Raw genomic sequence first — 20,286 nt, forward strand, 5'->3', positions numbered from 1 at the left:
CGTTTTTGAGAAAGACAAGAATCATCTTTGTAATCTTTGCAGTTTATAGTGAAATCATTCGATCTTGGTGCCCGTGGACGTAGCTATCACATCGATAGTGAACCACGTAAATTCTTGGTGTTGTTCTTATTGTTTGCATTGAATTTCTTTATTGTTTTCTTGTTTGTTTACGATCTTTGCTTCCGCTGTCGCACAACAGTTAACTTGAGTTACTGGTCTTATAGTACTCGCTTTGATTTCAGTGTTTTATTTCAACTGGAATTCCGCTATTTATAGCTATTGAATCCATTTCCTATGAACTGTACGACTGACTTTACCCCCTTAACTCAAGGTGAGTTAAGTCCTAACGTTCTACTACAACAATGTTCAAAACTAAGTGAAGTTGCTTTTTTTCCCTGCTGCAGCGTAACACGTGATACTAAAACCATTTTTTAATTTATTTAGATTTTGCGCTTTCCAATAATAAACATTTGGTGTTTTCAAGAAAATGAACTTGGATTTTCTCGTTTTACATTACAATGCACAATATAGACAATTTGAAAAGTATGAGTACAACTTAAAAGTCAAAGAGACACAAGGATACAACATAAACAATACCTTGAGTTTAGTTTTTAGACAAATTAAGTCAAAATATATTTCATACGCAACATAATTTAATAATGCTGTGGTAGATTAAATTTAATAGCTAAGATGTACAATGTAGACAATTTGAAAAGAGGTGTACAGCTTAAACCAAGCATAATTTGGCCTCATGACTAGATGTAAGAAGTACAACAATGTACTTTAGTCATGAAATCAAATCTCAACAAGGGTTCTTTAGTGGCAAAAATTCCCTCATCCTTTTCCCCATTCTCAATGAGTCTGACTTACACCGATGAGAGGTATCAATTCAGTAGAAATTGTACAACTTAAAAGTCAAAGTGATAAAAGATACAAGGATACAATGTTAAAAATACCTTGAATTTATTTACTACATTTGTCCCACAATAATTGACATAGTCAAACTTGACACATATGCCAATGTAATTGTTTGACCTTAAATTTATAATTAAATATTATTAAGGGGATGTTTGGTTCACGGAATATAGGTATTAGTTTAGAACATGGTATGGGGTTTAGAAACCTTGGGTAGGGGGGAGATGGGTTTGGCCCATTTCATTCCCTTAGGTATCAAATAAAAAAAGGTAATAGTGAGAAATTCCATTCCAAAATTGAACCAAACATATGGTACTAAAGTATCAAGTTCCAACCCGATATCACTTTAACTCCATTCTTGATTCCAAACAAATACCACTCTACGAACCAAATGCCCCATAAAATATAACAAAAATTGACTTTATGAAACTATATATTAATACCTACTATATAATAACATATTTCAAGATAAAATTTGTATTTTTATACATTGATAAAAATTAATGGTCAATGTTAGTACATATGTATAATGAAAAAAGATTAACATGTCATTTATTTAGAAACAAAGAGGGTAGACAAATTACATTGACATGTTTAATCTTTTTTCATTATACATATGTAATTTTTTGAAAGAATTTTTCAAATAAAATAACTCGAAGACAAAAAGTTATTTCAAGCCCATTTTTGTGACATGATCTCACTTTATACTTAGGCCTTGTTCACTTCACCTTAAAAAAAAATAATATGAAGTAAAAATAATTTCAGTTCAGTAAAAATAATATTAGTTCAGTAAATTTCAGTAACCATAACGAAGAAATATAATAGAAAATTAGTAAAAATAATTTCAGTTTAGCAAAAATAATTTCACTTCAGCAAAATTAATTTCAGTTTAATAAAAATAATTTCACTTTAACAAAAATAAGGTAAAGTGAATGGGGCCTTGTAATTGAAGAGTACGACCCAACCCTGACTATCTACCCTGTGTCCCTGTAACAAAGTCCAATGCAACCCAAAATCCCGAAGCAAGTGTTCTTTTAACTTTGCCAACAAAACTCACGTAGTCTGTAGCTCGTAAACTTGCCCACCACCTGTTCGATGAAATGCTTGATCGAACTCTTCAATAAAAAATCCCTCTCTTAGCCTGGATTTAAACTTCAACCTTCTCAAATTAATCTTTTAATTGTTGCAGAGTTGATTATACCACTACTACAATGCAACGATTGTGCAAACTTGCATCTTCTTCAATTCATGGTATTGTCAACAAAACATTGTCTTCTTCACTACAAGAAGCTGCGACTGCTACCCCAGGAAACTTCCTGAAATGGGGTTCACTGGGTTTTGTTCGTACATCAAAATTTGCATCTGGGTTTTCTCCATTTGAAGTGAAACCATTGAATTCAATCATGGATGTTGAGCGGGCTAAGTTTAAGACCCCTGAGGATCTTGCTACAATTTGGGATGATGTAAATGCATTCTGACTTTACCTTGTTATTTTTAAATTTCTCAATTATTTCTTGTTGAATTTGAATATATTTGTTGTTTGGTTTGCTTTACAATGTTGAAGCCTTAATCCCAATTGAACGGATTAGTAAATGGGTGTGACTAAGTTTTATGCCGGTTGTTACATACCGCGATCATCCGCCTTTACCCAGGCTTGGGATTGGCAGTCAGTGGGAAAGAACAATTTTGGAATTGTGTTTATTGAGTTGAAATGTTTAGGTTTAAGTTTAGGTTATTTGTGGGTATAAATTGTTAAATTTTATGTATGTAGAGAAATACAAGTGCTTTGCTGTCAAGTTACCATGCCTTCACATTGCTACTTGTAAGAACCAGAATGATATTACAGTTGACATATAGCTTAGTATACTGCAAAGAGTGTGTTGATTGTGCATTCACATAGTTTCGTTGCTATTGAAGGGGAACTGATTTAGTGAGTTGTATTGTATATGCCTGAAGATGTCTTAGCATCTCACTGAGCTTTGCTCATGTCATTTGTAGTCTCAGGATATGATCATAACTGTAAATGGGATACAATCTAATTTCTGTCAAGCTTTGGACAAATTGGGCTTTTGAAATAACTTATATGCGCGCAGTTAATCATACATGTCTTTTTTACTTTCATGTGTTTTGGGAGTTGGTATGTTTTGTTTCTTTTCTTTCATTACATGCCTTTGTGATATGCACTTAATGTGGCTTTCCTTCACTTTCAGTTTCACTTAGGAAGAGGTCATATTGGTGCCACAATGAAAGCAAATATGTACAAGTTATTCGAGCAAAGGGCAATTGATTGGTATTCTCTTGTAGTATTGCTCATATGGATTGCTTCTTATTAGTCTATGAAGCTTTTTTATGATGCCTTTTTGCTGTTCTTGCAGTCAATACTTTGTCATTCCCTTGTGGAGAGGAAATGGATACACAACCATGTTTTCTCAAGGTTAGTTTCTTTACATAATAAATTAAGAAAAGCTGCACATTTTAAAGCTAATTTACTTTGGGACTTTAGAGTTTTAGAATGGCTCACTGTGTGAAATAAAAGATGTTAAAATTTCTTGGTCATTACTATATTGAATGTAGATACAAGTTAATATGATCAATCTATAACACTCTCAAAATAGTCCTAAAATCCCAATATAAGAATCAGTATTCAACCTTTACCCACCTTCTTCTATCTGCTTGGGTATTACAGCACAAATTTCAAAGCAACTATCTATACTTCTACTTGTCAGTATGCCACTCTAAAACAATGTCTACAATAAGTTTGAATGTTGCTGTTTTTGGCAAAAAATCATGCTGAGCTCTTCTTACTGCTCTGAATTGCAATACTCTGTAACTCAGGAGTTTCTTAGCCAATTAAGATATAATGCTTGGTATGGTAAAATACTGCAGGTTCCTGCCACTGATATAATAATACATATCTATCGATATGACTTGCTAGTTGGTTTTTTAAATGTCCCAAAGCCCAAAGCAGCTTAGTGACTAAAGCTCTATTCTATATTACTATGTTTTCGATGTTCCATCCTAAAGAACACATATCATCTCATAAAAATTAATTGAGCTCTTTTTATAAGAAAGAAACACACTTTGAAATTTTAGTTGTTACTGTTGACCTAGACGAAAATAGTGTCTAGAATTCGGCTGAAAAGAATTAATTATGCTGTTGACTTAGTCTTCATTGGACTTTTATGATGAACTTACTTGTCCCTAGATAATGTCTTTGTTTTTGTTTGTTGGAATTTCCTTATATCATTACTTGTATGTATATCAGCCTAGGAATTCAAATACACTAGTATTAGGATATACATTTTTCAACAGTTGGATATGCCAATATGACAGCTTTACAGGTAGCCTCAACTGATGGCCTGCTGCTGTATGCATGCTATATAGTGCATTGTGTCATGAGCAGCATAAAATGGATTGGGTTTGGCCTTTTAGGATATTTTTAGGGTGTAATAAATCCATGCTAAGTGCAACTAGTAAATGTCCTAAGCACGCCATACTTGCATTAGGTGTTTTTCCTCTACTCCCCCAACATTGTACTTACTTCCACCCATCCTGTAAAAGGCGTAAATTTATGGAGGGGATTACGCTCGAGCCTTTGGTGCCTGTAGCCCCTTTATATAATACTGATTGGAATTGATCATCAATTGGAACCTGAGTACTTGTGAAGGTCTATTAATTAGTGCTTTAGAATTCTGATTTCTGATAGTTATTTTGTGACAAGTGTCCCGTCAAAAATAAAATAAACATGTCGTGACAAGTAAGGCTTGGCAATTTACCAGAATCACCTACTTCGATGATGTAGTCATTCTTTTGGTAGGAACTTTAGCTGCTAGTCCATGCCTCGTAGTGTACTTGTAGATTAAAAATTTGCTTGGATAGAATTGTGAGTCTTCTAGACTTCTCCTTGTACCTTGTCTACAGTTGTTTTTGTCTATTCTGCTTTTTCTACCTTGCTTATTATTCTTGAGCTGGAACATTGGGGTACTTTGTACTCTCTCCGTTTCATATTGTTCTTCCTTATTTTTTTCTGTCTTGTTCAATGTAATTTAAATTTTTTTGTCTTTCCTCCAAGCAAAGTTATTAGCAGCAATGCTACTTGGACTTATCTCCGTTTTTTGATCCATAATGAAGTTTAATATATCCATATTCATGCTACTAATGGTGAATTGAAGAGTTTGACTTTAACTCTAACTTTGACATGTGATGTAATCAATTTTGTGGTAGCCTCCATGTATCTTCTTCGCAATTAAAGTAGCACCCGATGCCCTGGTGAAAGTATACATAATTGTGGGCTGCAAATAATTCCAAAATAGTTTTAACCACAGGAACCCTTTTGAAGCAGATGAGGAGATAAGGGAGAGTCTTAGGCTGTCCAAATGATTCACTTATGTTCTTCAGCAGTGGGTGTGGCTGAGCAGCTAACATTGCCCATTATAACTGTTACCTTCCTGCCAACAATACACATATATCTGAGAATTTCTGTTTATCTAATTCTTGTTGCATACTTGCTACCAATTTTTACTAAAGCCAAGCAATCTTTTCCTATCTAACTTTTGTGCTTACTGTCCAGGATTCAACATCTGTCAGTGAAATGATTCATTTGACGAACAGCGCTAATGACATGCTTTTCTCAACTTTGGTATGCATGTCTCATAGACCTGGCAAATGGGTCGGGTCAATATCGGGTCGTGTCATTTCGGGTCAGTTAACATTTGGGTCAGGTATGGGTCGGGTCATTTTGGGCATCGGGTCAGGTATCGGGTCGAGTCATTTAGGGTCAGACCATTTTCGGGTCAAGTGTGTTCGGGTCATATTCGGGTCGGGTCAAAATTAGGTAAGGTCACATTCGGGTTGTTCTAGTTGTGGATCAAGCTCAAATCAATAATTTTATATTTTGTTATTGTTATAATAAGAACTATCAATTCGGTTTATGAGCTTTGCTACGGTTGAAGATGAACAATTTGAGTTATTTTTGGCACCAGACATTTTTAGTTCAATTATAAAGTAATTTTAGTTCGGGACATTTCGGATATCGGGTCTGTTCGGGTCAATTTCGGGTATCTGATTTGTTCGGGTCAAACACTTCGGGTCAATTTCGGGCTGGGTTAGGATCGGGTCAACTTTATTTTCGGGTCAAACACTTCGGGTCAATTTCGGGCTGGGTTAGGATCGGGTCAACTTTATTTTCGGGTCAGGTATGGGTCGGGTCAATTCGGGTTTTGGGTCGATGTTTTTGGGTCATGGGTCAGGTCATTCGGGTCGGGTCATCGGGTGTGGGTCAGGATTGCCAGGTCTAATGTCTCATGACATATATCTTCAAGTTCTTTTCTATTCTTGGCTTCTAGGTGTAACCTAGAGGCCCAACCGCCCAAACTAGATTGTGGCTGACTATACCATCTGGTTCATACACACTACACAGTAATATGTAATAGGCTGTTCATTTTTAGGACTTTGACAGTCAATCCAGGTCATGTCCTGAATCTGGCATTATTGAGTTAAGCAGTCAGGTCAGCATCTTGCGGCCAACTTGTGAGCTTTATTTGCTCATCTAATCGATAATAGAAAGTTTGCCACTCTTATCTCAGATCTGTGAATTTGACCTTGTATTCAAACTTTAGATTAAATTTATGCTTGTACACTCTCTCTGTTGAATGTCCTCCCCAAATGAAATGTTGGAATCTTGCTGTAAAGATGTGCGTGTCATTGTTCAAAGTAGCATGAACGAAGTAGCAACAAGCAATCAGTCTTTTTTCTTCTGTATGACAATGACAACTTTTGATATTTCCATGTATCAGCTGCAGATAAGTTGACCAATGATGAGATCCTGTAAGTTTTAGGCATCTATTATTCTATCCACTCAAACATTTCCTGTAATAATATTTGCAGTGAAGATCCCACACATTATTTTCACTGGACTGGAAGATTATAAAGCTCGAGGAACTCAAGCATCTCCTTATTTTACAGTTACACACTACTCCGAATTTGCAGATACCAAAGACTTGGTACTTGTTCGTGGAGACGTAGTATTTACCAGCAAGCTCACTGATGAGGAAGCAAAAGTGCTTTTGGAGACCACTCAATCCTTTTATCTTAATGATGTAAGGTACAAGTTAGTGGAACGGTTCAACAAACAGACTCAGGACTTCGAATTCAAGGATGTATTGCAGGCCTTGAATATGCCTTCAACGTAATTTTTTTTTTTACATTTTTCCTCAAAATGATGACAGCTTTATATCTGTGGAAGTTTGGGAAACTATGTAGAATAAAAATCAAGATGCAGATGAGTTTCTTGCTTCGCGCTCCTATTTAAGTTTTCTGTTACTTGCCCCATGTTCAATGCTTGTATTGTAATTTGTAACTGATACTGATATTGATCACCCAATTGGACCACAACATTGTAACATTTCCCATCCCAACCCCGTGTTGGTTGCCTGCTAGCAGAGTACACTTAAACTTTATTGATGCCTTTTCTTTGCCTCAATCAAGCTTGCTTTACTTGGGTCTTGAGGTTTAAAATGAAAATGAACAAGTTGAGGATACAAGAGTTGTAGCTCAAGAATTTTTTTTTTTTTCAAATTATAATACAGAGTAATATAGCATATGTTGACATATTCTTCGATGGTTTATGGAACTATCTTAAAAAATATGTCTAGTTCACTATACATCGATTTATACAACAAAGTTAATGAAGGGTTAAGAGTTGTTTGAACCTCATGAGTAAAAAAACTCCTAGAAATGTTTACTATATGGTTTTAAATATCATTACTAGGCTAAACTAATCTAAAATTAGTTGCACTTTCTTAAAAAATGCTCTAATTATGGGTCTTCAATTCTTCATTAAGGATTACAATTTGTTGTCTATAGATGGAGATCGATTTCCTTCTCTCACATGAAGAGGGAAGTTGACGAAATCAATAGAAAGAGCGACACAAAACAGTTTTGTAGATAAGATTTGATTCCAAATTTCAAATACCACTCGTAAGACTTAACCAATTAAACTAGTTGACATTCACTATAAAACCTTATAATTAACCACAAAAACTGCAAAATCTTAAACAACAACTTTTATATGTGGCTAGTCATCATGGGGTTTATTTTGTTAGTATTAAATGGGATACTCGATCAGTATTATAAGAGTTACTCCGTCAATGTTATAGGGGTTACTTTGTTCTTTTATAATGTGGTCAGGCGCACATAAAATAACTAAATCTTAAAATCACACCAAATAAAACTAGGACAACATAAACATACAATTATTCATTGGCATAAATGTGGAAACAAAACCATAACCTCCTAGCATTCTACATTTCTACTTGCAAGTGTTGTGACTATTTGTGACTACTACTATCCTTTACTCCCAAAAACTCCGAATTGTACCGTTTTTCCCACAAAACCCTCCTCCAACTCCATCCCCATCTTCTTCTACACTCTTCCACTCTCTCAATAAACACACCTTCAAATTTTCGCTCCTCTGCAGTTTTCTCTCTCCTCTTCTCTGTAAGTCTCCAAAACCCACACTATATATTATAAACTGAATTATTCATGGTCCATTTTCATCTTCCTCATTTTCTCTCTCCTCTACTTTCCAGGCTTTTCTCTCTCCTCTCCTTCATCAATGGATGACGCCGCCGCCACCACCACCACCTCTGCCACCACTCCCGCCGCCGCCGACGACGCCAAAGACATTGAGAACCTCTACGAGTATGGCGAGCGTCTTAATGAAGCTAAAGACAAGTCTCAGGTTTGCTCTCCTTTTTCTCTCTCCTCTTTTTTCAATTTCTAGGGTTTGTTCTTTTTTTTGGTTTGTTTTGGAGGTAATTTGATTGTTTTAGTGCTGAATTTGTTTGTTTTTTGTGTGTGAATTGTAGAATGTGAAGGATTACGAGGGGATAATTAAGGCTGCGAAAGGTAGTTCGAAGGCGAAACAATTGGCTGCTCAGCTTATTCCGAGGTTTTTTAAACACTTCCCTGACCTTTCGAGTAGTGCCGTCGATGCTCATCTTGATTTGTGTGAAGAAGAGGACCTCGGGGTTAGTGTTTTCTACTAGTTTCAGTGACTGCTTGTGATTGTTCATTAGTTCGGAATTGATTTGATAGTCGCGTTGATAGTTTAATTTGAACTGATGATGTGACAACTATGTTTAATTTGTTCAAATTCCGTTTTAAGTTGTATTTTAGTATATTTTGGTAATCTTAAGGTTTAATGAAAGTGAAACTAGTAGTTAGAGATAGTTAGAGATAAGATTCTCGTTGTAAAGGTTGTTTATTGGCACATGTGAAGTAGCTGCTTATTTTGTAAGAAGTTCTGCTTGATGTCTCCCTTATCTCTGGGGTATTTGTTTGCATTAAGTAATGGTTGAAGTTGCTGCTTTAATGAAATGGTTGCTTTAGGTATAAATGCAATTCTTATGGCTCTTGGGATACTATATAATCTGCAAGGATTGGATGATATCATGCACATAGCTCGGAAATTGTATATGAAACAAATAATGTATGTTTGCCTTCTTGGCAAATGTAGATGACATCATGACCTTTATATCTTCAAACTAAGTTTCTTTTAGCTTCTTGCAACTATTGAGCTGTGAATAAAAGAATAATCGGTAGGAAAGCTGATCACTTGGAGTAGCAAGTCTGCCGTTGGATGTGTATTTAATTACCAAATTTAGTATAAAGGGTTGTTACATTATTTAAAGAGTGTGCCTTGTTGAAGGTTATGCTGTTTTGGTTATGAGAGTAGGTGACTCTTTGAGTAGATGAAGTAATTTGTTTGGAGGCAGTGATTTGAGCTTCATTATGAACTTTTACAATCCTCAATAAGCACAACCTAATTGGAGGTGGGTGATATATCAATGATGGTGTAGCTTATGTGCTCTTTTGGTCTTTCTCATGAGACAAAAATCGATGTTACCATATTTCTACATATCGTAGTCAATCCCTCTAGGCTCCACGATGTAATGGTCTTATGGAAGAAATTAAGAAGGATACTTTTTACCTTGTGAGAATTCTACTGGAGGGTAGAGTTGACTTAAGAGTGTTGCAAGTGTTCTTGGTCTTACAGTAGGCCTTTTAAGATTCCTATTCTTCACCAAGCAAAAGTATTCTTTACAAGATTATTTTTAGAGGGTGGGCAGGAGTTTCTTGTGTAAGCAAGTGTTATGAAGAACGAGTTGTTTCAAGATCTTTAGTTACCTCTTACATGTCATGTCATGCCTTAGAGAGTTAGAGCCATTGTCCATTTTTTTTCCTGATATTTTTCTAATTTTATCCTATCTTTTCAAATGTGAAGTTTTGGATGAGATTCTTTACAAGAGTGATTTCTAGTATCCTTACACCTTTTGTTTATCCACTCAAGCATACCTTACCGATTGAAATTATTTTACCATAATACTATTTTTATTTTTGACGAATTTATGCTTTTTGCACTGTATCCTTGTGCATATGTAAACTTGCTTATGTGTGTACCCCTGTAGCTTTGAGATTTTTACCTGCTTCATCAGTTTTGCTTTTCTCTAGGCTCCTTGACTTGACGGTAGCTATATATACGTGAATTTGACTCATAATTAATTTTCGTGTCTTATGATTGCGCCTTGATATCAGTTAAGTTAGGAGCAAGGAAACAAGATACATTTGTTTTATTGTGTGACAATGATAGTGGAGTAAAAGGCATTCGTATTTTATTTTATTAAAAAAGTGTTGTTTAAGCTGCTTCTATTGTCAGTAGAGCTCTGGAGATTTCATCTGCTAGTAGATTTTCACCCCACAGTTTGTTTTACGTGTATTACAAGATTAATGAGACAAATCACATCTTCCTTTTGTATTACAAGGGCTGTGATAGCCATCATATGTTTTGATTTTATGGCTGTTCTATCTTTGGGCCTTTGTATGACTGAAACACTAACTTCCCTAGTCTCTTTGCAGGTTCGTGTACAAGCTATAAGGGGTCTTCCTCTTTTCTGCAAGGATACACCAGAATATGTCTCTAAGATCGTGGACATTCTTGCTCAATTGCTCATGGCTGGTAAGATATGTTTGTTTTGCTTTACTTGGTAAACCTTTGCTTACTTTCCAGATTGTAATGTATTATTCCATGACAGAGGAGAACGTGGAAAGGGATGCAGTTCAGAAAGCCCTGATGTCTCTTCTGAGGCAAGATGTGAAAGGTGCGTTACATTAGAATGCCCATCATCTATACCATCAAGTAATTTTCAAATGGCCAGCTACAACTCCTATGTCTCTAACCTCTCTTTGATTTTAATTGCATCAAATTTTCTGAGTGATTTAATCTTGGATGGTTAAGATATATCCTGGACACTCTGGATTTATTCATTTGTTTCATTTGCAGATAATAATAAAAATAATTAAGTTGAGTCTAGTTTGGCTAATGAGGCTGTGTTAGTCTAGGATCTGTTTACCTTTATTCTATATTATCTTCCAATCTTCCCTCATGATTAGCTTTTCTTATTCCACGCTTTCTATTTAAAATATTAATGCAATTTTATTTCTCTGTTGAAAAACCACTATATTATTATTTGTAACTTGTCTGTGTGGGATACTAAGCAATAATTATCAACTTCTTAGTCCTTAATTGATGTATGTACTCTTTGAAAGATACTTATTTGGAATGAGTGGTGTACGTGTTTCTAAAGGCACTCATTGTTTCTGAAGGACTGATTCATATGCCAGTGTTTTTGCCTCCAGTTTACATCGATTCTTTAGTACTTACCTCCGTTTTTTTTAGTTGACATTTATTCCTTTTAGGAAGTTTTTTTTAGTTTACACGTTTCCTTTTTGGGTAAGTTTTTTACTTTGCATTTACTAGCTACTCCACTTGCTTTATCATTCTCGCTCACTCTCTCTCCTCTACTTAATATGTGTGTCTAAATTGAACGCGTTAACTAAATAGAAACGGAGGAAGTATAAAATAGTTGTAGAGCTAAGGGAGTAAGGCGACATTTCAATTAGACAAGCCAGTATTAGTTGGTCTTTAATACTAGGAACACCTTGAAGTATCTTGTGGGGTTTTTTTTTGTATTTTTTATTTTTTATTTTTTATTTTTTTTATGAGTTAGCGTTTGCCTTATTTTTTTTTTTTGAGTTCGAAATTTTAGTCTTCTTAGCCTCTTATGTGCCGCATGTTGTCCTGACTTAAAAGTTTCCAAGTCGGGCTGTACTTTTATTTGGCGCCTTTATTCTTCATGTGTTAGAGCTCTTTTTGTAGAGCTTAGGATTCAATATGATTAAGTTCCAGCAAAACCAGATTTGTTTTAGTTAAAAGATATTCAACTAATAGGGGCTGAAATGTGTTGGACTGGATAAATTGGAGAAGCAGATCGTACAAAAATTAATTGCATGCTTCTTACTTTTGGACATTTTTTTTGCCAATAATACATGCTTGATCGGAGATATAGATCTGGTTTCACATGAAGGATATCTGAAAAGGCTTTGGTATAGATTCAGTTGGGTTCTCAACAGGATTTGTTTAAGATCTTGCTGTTCAGCTTCTATGAGAGTGTGCTCACATTGGAAATATGAAAGGTGTGAGACTGTCAATAGTTGCATGATCTACCCTTGAAGTTGAAATATAAGACTAGTCTACATAATAAATTGGATGTGAGTCAATTAATTTTAAAGATAGACAGGTGCGAGGTCATTTTATGGACATCAGTTATGATTGGGCAATTTGCCTTATGGGATTACTTTACCCAAATATTTGCCTGTGGTCTCTAAATGCTAGGTTTCCATTCTCCATGGAGGAAATTTCTGTCTAAATAATTTTTGTTTAGGCTTAGGTTTATTAAGAGAGCGCATTTTGTTGAAGACAAGAGGCATTGAAGTAATGTGGCTGCTAGGGGAAAGTAATAATCTTGTAAGTCAATTGAGAGTTCAAGCCTCTATGCAGTACAATTAGTATACTTCTGTGATGCGTGAGTGCATGACTATTCTTGCATATTCTTCCTGGGGTCCAAACCATGTTTTTGATGGTTTGATAGAAATATATTTGTTTTTTTTTGCAGTTTAAGCTGGGATACTTGATGGGGACTAGTGAATAGGGTTGTAGTGAATGATATCAGATTGCATTTGAACTCTGTTTTTGAGATAGAGGTAAATTTGGTAAATTTCGCTCACAGCTCAGAACCAGTTTTCCTGGCTTACTAGTGTCTATAGAGCTTGAGGGAGCAGTAGTGTAGAGGTCGATAATAAGGGGTTGACATAATCGCTTAAGAAGACAGGTGTTATACCATCTTGCTATCCCATTTCATGGCTAATGGGGTTCTCTCTAGAGTCCTCTAAGCTCACTTCAACTTCACTAATAGAAGTGTATATGTGAACCTAAGGTCTTTTAATTTGGCATGACTGATGCTACTTTAATTCAAAACATATTACTGTGGCATTAGTTTCAGGAGCAGTAGCAGAACAGTGAAAGGTCTTTTTTTTTTTTTTTCCTGATTTGGAGGAAAGTGGCTTTAAACATAGATTTGAAAACAAGGGGCTGAGTCATTGTTTATTGTTAGGTACTGCCTTTTTGAAACTTTAACAGAGCACTATATACTGATTTGTGGAACATATCATTTTTTCTGGAATTTGCAATACTTGAATATTATATCTAAATATTGGAAATTCTCAGATTGTTGATGTACTCCGTAGTATTTAATGAATTTTCTGTTGCAGCATCATTATCTGCGTTGTTTAAGCATATTGAGAGCATAGAAGAGAGTACTGATGAAAATATTCGGGAGAAGGTCTTGGCCTTTATAAGAGACAAGGTACAGTATTCTATTTACCTGTTACTCAATTCTGATCTGCAATATCTAGACAGATCCATTGTTGTGTAGAGTAACAATAGCAGGTTGTCTTCTCTGTTTCAGAACTAATCAAGCTGTGTGTGCAGGTTTTTCCTCTCAAAGCTGAACTTCTGAAGCCACAAGAGCAAATGGAAAGACATATAACTGATTTAGTTAAAAAGGTATCATTTATCTGCCAGTATTCACCCTTATTGAGTAATAGAAGTATCTGGACTCTGCTGATGACTCCTGATAGCTGTATAAAACTACTTTTTTTTTAAAAATAAAATATAATATGTTTAATTAGTTTAATGTAATTTTTATTGACTAGTTAATATCTTGCAGAGTCTGCGAGACGTAACTGGTGCTGAATTTAAGATGTTCATAGACTTCTTAAAGAGTTTGAACCTATTTGGCGATAAAGCTTCTCCTGAGCGCGTCCAAGAACTCATTGAAATTATAGAAAGCCAAGCTGATCTGGATGCACAATTTGATGTGAGTCTTTATTTATTTTGGCTATTAATTGCCAATACCTTCCTTTGATACCTCAAGAAGAAGTTATTTTGTCTACGATTATGACTATCACATTGTTTTGTTCATTGTACATAGTTTACAAGCTGGATGTCTGGCGTAATGTAGTTCTTGGTCTTAGTTAGGTGTTTTATACACACCTGTTCTGGGAAATTCAACAGATATGAATCATTAGTTCATAACATATATATCCCTGTGACTAATCAAACATAAAATATATTTCCCAATGAAGCAGTAGTAAGATTCCTTGCCTTTTTAGCAATCCAATTAAGCTTGTTTCTAATGAATTATAAAACTTGTTAGTGGAATTATGGTTCTGCATTTTGGATATCCTTTTCTTTTCTACTGGATGATAATAATGCTGCTTCTGGTTTTTCTTCTCTCTGTATATCATATCTTTATCCCTTTTTTCTCTTGGGGCAAGGGAGAGGGGGGATTGCATGCAAAATTCTGTTTGTAGGGTAGGGCTATTCAAAATAAGTTGTCTAATTCAAGTTTTTTGATCTTCTCCCAATTGCAGGTCCTAGATGTAGATCATATTAACAGGCTTATATCATGCCAATACATAGCCATTCCCTTTTTCATGGTAAATATTGTCTTTTGTTTTACTTTAGTCCATTAATTAAATTTCCTCCTTATAATGTTTTTTGTGTTTTGCACAGCGGGGTGCATCAAATAGCAATTTCCTCAATTATGTGAACAAACATATAATTCCAGTTTTTGAAAAGGTAATTATTCATTGCAGCAAGTTATTTTCTAATTGCTAGTAGCACTCAATCTGTGTATAGAAGAAGTGATGCTTTCATTGCTTCTCTGTTCAATTTTTGTTTTACTGGGTTTTCTTCAATTATATGGAATTTTAGCTTAGTAAATAGTCTGAAGTAGAATACAAGAACCTTGGATGGGTATATGTAAAACAGGGGCTTATGACTCATATCAGTAACAACTTAGGCAAAAGGCTGGAGACAGACTGAGATGATCGAGATTCATAAGATGGGCTTATCTTAAGGAGGCCTAGGATGAGATTTCTAAATTGTCTATATTCACTGTATTCAGGCTTATCTAGCTAACTTTTCGGGGTGGTGAATAAGCTAAAAATTAATCAAGTTGAGCTAAACCCCAGGATAATTTTTTTTCTGGAGCGTGTTTCTTTCTAAAGTTGGGATCCCACATTCTCACATTCAATTAGAAAATACCCCACTATTACTTATCACATCTACTTTAAATAAAATAATGTCCTACTATCTCCTTTCATATCAAGTAATTAATGATAACCAAATTACACCTCATCACCAAAAACTATGTGCCATGATATGTGTCAAAACTAATTTGAGACGGAGGGAGTATTAATTTTATGGATTCCTTCATGGTATTAAAAGTCAAGCTTTCAGGGAAAATTCAGTACATAAATCAAATTGGCTAAATGAAATGGCTCTGTAGTATCTTTCATATATTTAAACTGGTCAATTGGGTTTTGGATCAAATCTTGAGGTATAGTTTTTATTAAACCTCCTATATTCTGATTCTGTTTTGCTACCTCCCATCTCCTCTCAGCTTCCAGAGGAACGAAAGCTAGATCTGCTCAAAAATCTAGCTGAAAGTTCTCCATATACCACACCACAGGATGCACGGCTGATCCTTCCTTCTATTGTTCAGCTTTTAAAGGTATGTGTTGTATTATCTATTTCATTTGTTTTTGAAATGCAGGATGTGAATTCTCTGAATATTTCCAGACAAAGAAAAGGCTGATATTGTGTACATGTGGTTTTAGAGTATTGGCTCTTCTTAAAATTTCTTCTTTTTGAAATTTGTTTCAGAAGTACATGCCTCGAAAGAGGACTGGGGAAGAGATGAACTTCACTTATGTTGAGTGCTTATTGTACACGTTTCATCATTTGGCTTCAAAGGTTATAGTTTGCTCACTATCTGTCTTTCTTGTCCCTCATTATGTATGAGCTTTTGTTGTTGTTTTTCTTACTAAAGGTGGTTTTCTATTGGTCTATTGCATTCAGGCTCCCAATGCTTCCAACAGCTTATGTGGTTACAAAATTGTAACTGGCCAACCATCAGATAGGATTGGCGAGGACTTCTCAGAATACTATAAAGACTTCACTGAGAGGTAATTGAAATCTATTACACTTGACTTCTCTAGGATGTTTCATTGATAATTGAAATAGTGATTAGTGAAATCAGATTTAGTCAATGTCCAATGGTTTTTAAATAGCAAGGATCAAAATACTTTAAGCATAAAATTCTTGTTTTGACTAGTCCTGGTAAAGATCCACCCTTGAATAGAGGCACAACAATATCCATTGGACTTTTGATGCTACATACTTAGGTCAAGGACTTGGGGGGCCAGGTCCCAGCCTGCCTTGCCCGGTAGTTGAGGCTGGGTGCAGTGACCTGAGCATAGTAGATCTCAGGAAGCTTTTTGTCACTTGTTGAGTGTTGACTTGTCCTGAAACAGCCTCTTGTGCTTACTTGGGAAGGCTTTGTGTGACTACCTATTTATGCTTAGGCATATCTGGGTCTGGAGAATAATTTCAAGGTATTATCTAGTTAGTCCCTTTGCTCTAAGATGGAACTTTAAAAGTTTCCTTTCAGTTGCACGAGTTTGATGACTGGTTTCTTCTTTTGGATGTTAGGGAAATTATAAATGTTGCTAGTAAATCTTAGTTTTGATTTGGGATTGGGTAGGGAGATGTGGATTCACAAATTCTTATTGACGCTTGCTAAAGTTAACTAAAGAGTTGCAACCCTTCCATCCATTCATCCGAAGCATGTAAAGCCTGTTACTTTTACTTCATGTTTTCTTGCAAGAGGTTATCACTGGTTAATGTTATTATAATTTGGTTGTACAGGTTGAGTTGTGTTGAGGAGCTCTCTAGGGCTACCATGAAAAAGTTAACTCAGGGTATGGATGAGCAAAACAAGAGGATGGCATCTGCTTCTAATGAAGTTAAAGACAAGATTGTAAGTAATATTCATTGTCTATATACTCCCTTCGTCCCAATATATAGTTCGTGTTTGTGTTTTTTCACGGTATTTAAGAAATGGGAGGAGAAAGTGGGTGAAGTACATGAAAAAAGGTGCAAAGTACAATTATAGACAAAAGTTAGAGAGGGGAAAGTGAATGAAGTACATAAATAAAGGTGAAAAGTAAAATTATAGACAAAAGTTAGAGAAAGAAAGTGGAAAAAGTACAAAGCAAGTGAAAAATTCATGGGTACATTAGGAAGTACACTGAATAAAGAAAAAAATGAGGGTATAATGGTCTTTACATACTATCCAAGAATAGAAACAGGAATAACATTTTGGTTCTCCAAAATAGGAACTATAATATGGGACTGAGGGAGTACTACATTACTGCATCTCAATGCCAATGAGGGGAGGAGAAAGAGGGGGGGGGGGGGGGTGGGGTTAATCCTTCACTTGTAGCAACCTACTTGGTATTTGGTAAGCACTACTAAATGGTGGTAGTTGTAATGAGCTCCCTTGTGATGCTGATTGAATGAAAAATTATGTAGAAAAACACATTGTTTAGATTGTTAAGGTGGAGAAGCATTACCAGGGAAAATGTTTTGGGACTTCCCTTGCAAATTATTTGTAAACTATTTATCATTACCCCATTTATTACTTTATACCAAAAGTACTTTAACTTTAAAAGATTAAAAGAATTATCAGTTTTTATAAGAATACTTGAGAGGATTACAAGTTCTAGACCCCGATATCGAGTAATTTCTGTTTTAATGTTTGATTAAAGTAAATTTTATAGAAGAGATTGTAGGGTACTAGGGTGTGTTATATTAATCACATTGTATGTGACTAACTGACTATATCTTTAATTTTGTGCAGAAAACTGAAAAACAAAATGCTACAACCGGATTGAAGACCTGCAACAACATTCTGGCTATGACTCAGGTATGAAAAAACTAGTACCTTCAAGCCTGCATCCTTCATGGAGTCTCAAAGCAGTCTACTTAACTTGTGCTTTTTCTGATTCAGCCACTGCATAAAAATTCACCTTCATTTATTGGTGACAAGAGGATCAACTTATCATGGAAAGAACCAGTAAAATCAGCTGTTCCTTCAGTTGCTGCTAATGCTGGGTGAGAATTGCATGCCAACTCATAGCTTGTATCTAACCATCATAGTAACTTCTTCTAGGGTACATGGCCACTCTTAAAAACCGAGCAAGAAATCTTAATTACATAAATCTAGGTTCACCTAATAGATTCTACTATCAATGTACTTGTACAGTGAGCTAACAATATCATTTTAAAAAAATCCCAATTCTCAAATCCTGCTGGTGATGCTGTTCATGCCTATCGAGCACTGCATCTTAATTACGGGAACTAGGTTTACCTGTAAATTTTACGATCAATATACATGTACTCTGGAAGAACATTAAAAAAAATCCCAATTCTTGAATCCTGCTGGTGATGTTGATTAGTGATGCAGGGGTAAATGCCATTCTTATGTATCGAGCTGAGTTACCCTAATAAGACATGATAGACATCATAATTACTGGGCTATTAGGAAAGAGATTCATTATGGAAAAGTAAATGGTTCTTATATGACACTTGTTAAGTTACTTGGTGAAATAACCGGTACAGTGTGTTAAAATATCAACATATGATAAAATAATTTATCTGTTAAATATGTATAATTTCTAGTATCTGAATTATATTAACCATCACGCTTTGGAGGTGGGGTGGAGGGGCTACTCCGGTCAATAGCATTTGCCTGTTGGTAAAGAATAATTTGTTTGTATGTACAAAGACTAATCGTGATCTCATAGGCATGATATGGGTCTTTTCAGAGGCTTCCCTGAAATAAATGTCTGAACTTCATAGAACTTTATTTGAGATATGTGTATTATTGTTTCTTTGGCTAGATGTAGTAAATTCTTGTACTTCTACAGGGTAAAACGGCCTGCTGGTGCTGCTGTTAATGGCTCCAACAGCAATGCAGCCAAAAAAGGTCGTGGAGCTGGAGGATTTCAGAACCAGCTTGTTAACAGGGCATTAGATGGTATTTCCCACGGAGGGAGAGGAGGAGGTGGTGGTAGAGGGGGCAGGGGAAGAGGAGGCTGGGGTGGACGCGGTAGAGGGAGGGGCTACAGGTAAAATTCCCCGGTTTCAGTTTCTTTTGATAATTGACGTGCAATTGGAAAGGAAGAATAGTTGGTTGGAACTCTGATAGCTATATACAAGGAACGCGGCTGTGCCATAGAATGTACCATAACTGCTCTTGACTGGCAAATGACAAAAGTTTCATTTAGGGAAGGCGGTTGAGCTGATGTTTAGCATGTACTTTAGTAGGGTTGGGATTTACTTTATTACATTCTTAACTTAAACATTTGTTTAATTTGAGACATTTTTTTTGGTCCATATTTTTTATCATTCCGCAGGGGGATTGTATTTTCTAGCTGGCCTTCATGAAGTGCCCCTTCTTTGACGTAATTATCCATAGTTTGTGGGATTTGGCTTTTGTTTTGCTTAGTAATAGTTTTGATGTTAGTGCTTAGGTACGCAGGTAGTTCTACAACTTTACCAATTTACAACAGGTACACTGCAAAATCGGATTAAGTAATCGTATGCGTTTCTGCTATGCCTTTCGTTTTGGAGTAAAACAAGCTTACCCTGTAAAAAACATGATCTACCCATAACCCATCGGGTTACCCGTTATTACTTAAGTTTAGAGATAGTGTTACTAACACACATTATTATCAAACAGAAGAAAGTACTACTAGTAAATTCTTGATATAAAACCAAAAATGATACAAGTATTTCCTTTTTCATATACTTAGTGAATATGACAGGCCAAAAAAGCATCTTTTCTTTCCTTAAATGGAAAACTCTCAATGCTTTAGCAGTAAACATTTACCAATTTCTAATTTCCTCTGTCCTCAGTTACTATCATGTACTTGTATCAACTAAAATTCAACCATATATTATATGATCTTCTTCCAAAAGATATGCTCTCTTAATCTCTTTAATATTTACTGTACTTATTGATTCAAACTCTTAGCGCATAGCGCCTATGTATATGTTCA

At 35.4% G+C, this 20,286-nt stretch overlaps 2 protein-coding genes across 6 annotated transcripts; both read left to right on the plus strand.

Annotated features, from left to right (window-relative positions):
- Positions 1-1,876: 1,876 nt before the first annotated feature.
- On the plus strand, positions 1,877-7,377 carry LOC110730532. Of its 4 annotated transcripts, none has more exons than XM_021910334.1 (4): positions 1,877-2,378; positions 3,126-3,205; positions 3,291-3,349; positions 6,711-6,793. In XM_021910334.1, the coding sequence occupies exons 1-4, from the start codon at positions 2,127-2,129 to the stop codon at positions 6,743-6,745; spliced, it is 426 nt and encodes a 141-aa protein (XP_021766026.1). In that variant the 5' UTR covers positions 1,877-2,126; the 3' UTR covers positions 6,746-6,793. The 4 variants fall into 4 exon arrangements, with proteins under 4 accessions (XP_021766026.1, XP_021766028.1, XP_021766027.1 ...); XM_021910336.1 differs by lacking the exon at positions 6,711-6,793 and adding an exon at positions 5,486-6,704; XM_021910335.1 differs by lacking the exon at positions 6,711-6,793 and adding an exon at positions 5,241-5,479.
- Positions 7,378-8,199: 822 nt separating this feature from the next.
- LOC110730533 (apoptosis inhibitor 5-like protein API5) lies at positions 8,200-19,732 on the plus strand. Of its 2 annotated transcripts, XM_021910338.1 has the most exons (17): positions 8,200-8,412; positions 8,505-8,656; positions 8,784-8,945; positions 10,834-10,933; positions 11,010-11,075; positions 13,585-13,679; positions 13,805-13,879; positions 14,043-14,192; positions 14,749-14,814; positions 14,891-14,956; positions 15,783-15,893; positions 16,046-16,135; positions 16,241-16,347; positions 17,090-17,201; positions 18,084-18,149; positions 18,234-18,337; positions 19,153-19,732. In XM_021910338.1, the coding sequence occupies exons 2-17, from the start codon at positions 8,531-8,533 to the stop codon at positions 19,355-19,357; spliced, it is 1,701 nt and encodes a 566-aa protein (XP_021766030.1). In that variant the 5' UTR covers positions 8,200-8,412; positions 8,505-8,530; the 3' UTR covers positions 19,358-19,732. The 2 variants fall into 2 exon arrangements, with proteins under 2 accessions (XP_021766030.1, XP_021766029.1); XM_021910337.1 differs by having other exon boundaries at positions 8,200-8,656.
- Positions 19,733-20,286: the final 554 nt, after the last annotated feature.

Source organism: Chenopodium quinoa, unplaced genomic scaffold (assembly GCF_001683475.1).
Source record: "Chenopodium quinoa cultivar QQ74 unplaced genomic scaffold, ASM168347v1, whole genome shotgun sequence".
NCBI lineage: Eukaryota > Viridiplantae > Streptophyta > Magnoliopsida > Caryophyllales > Amaranthaceae > Chenopodium > Chenopodium quinoa.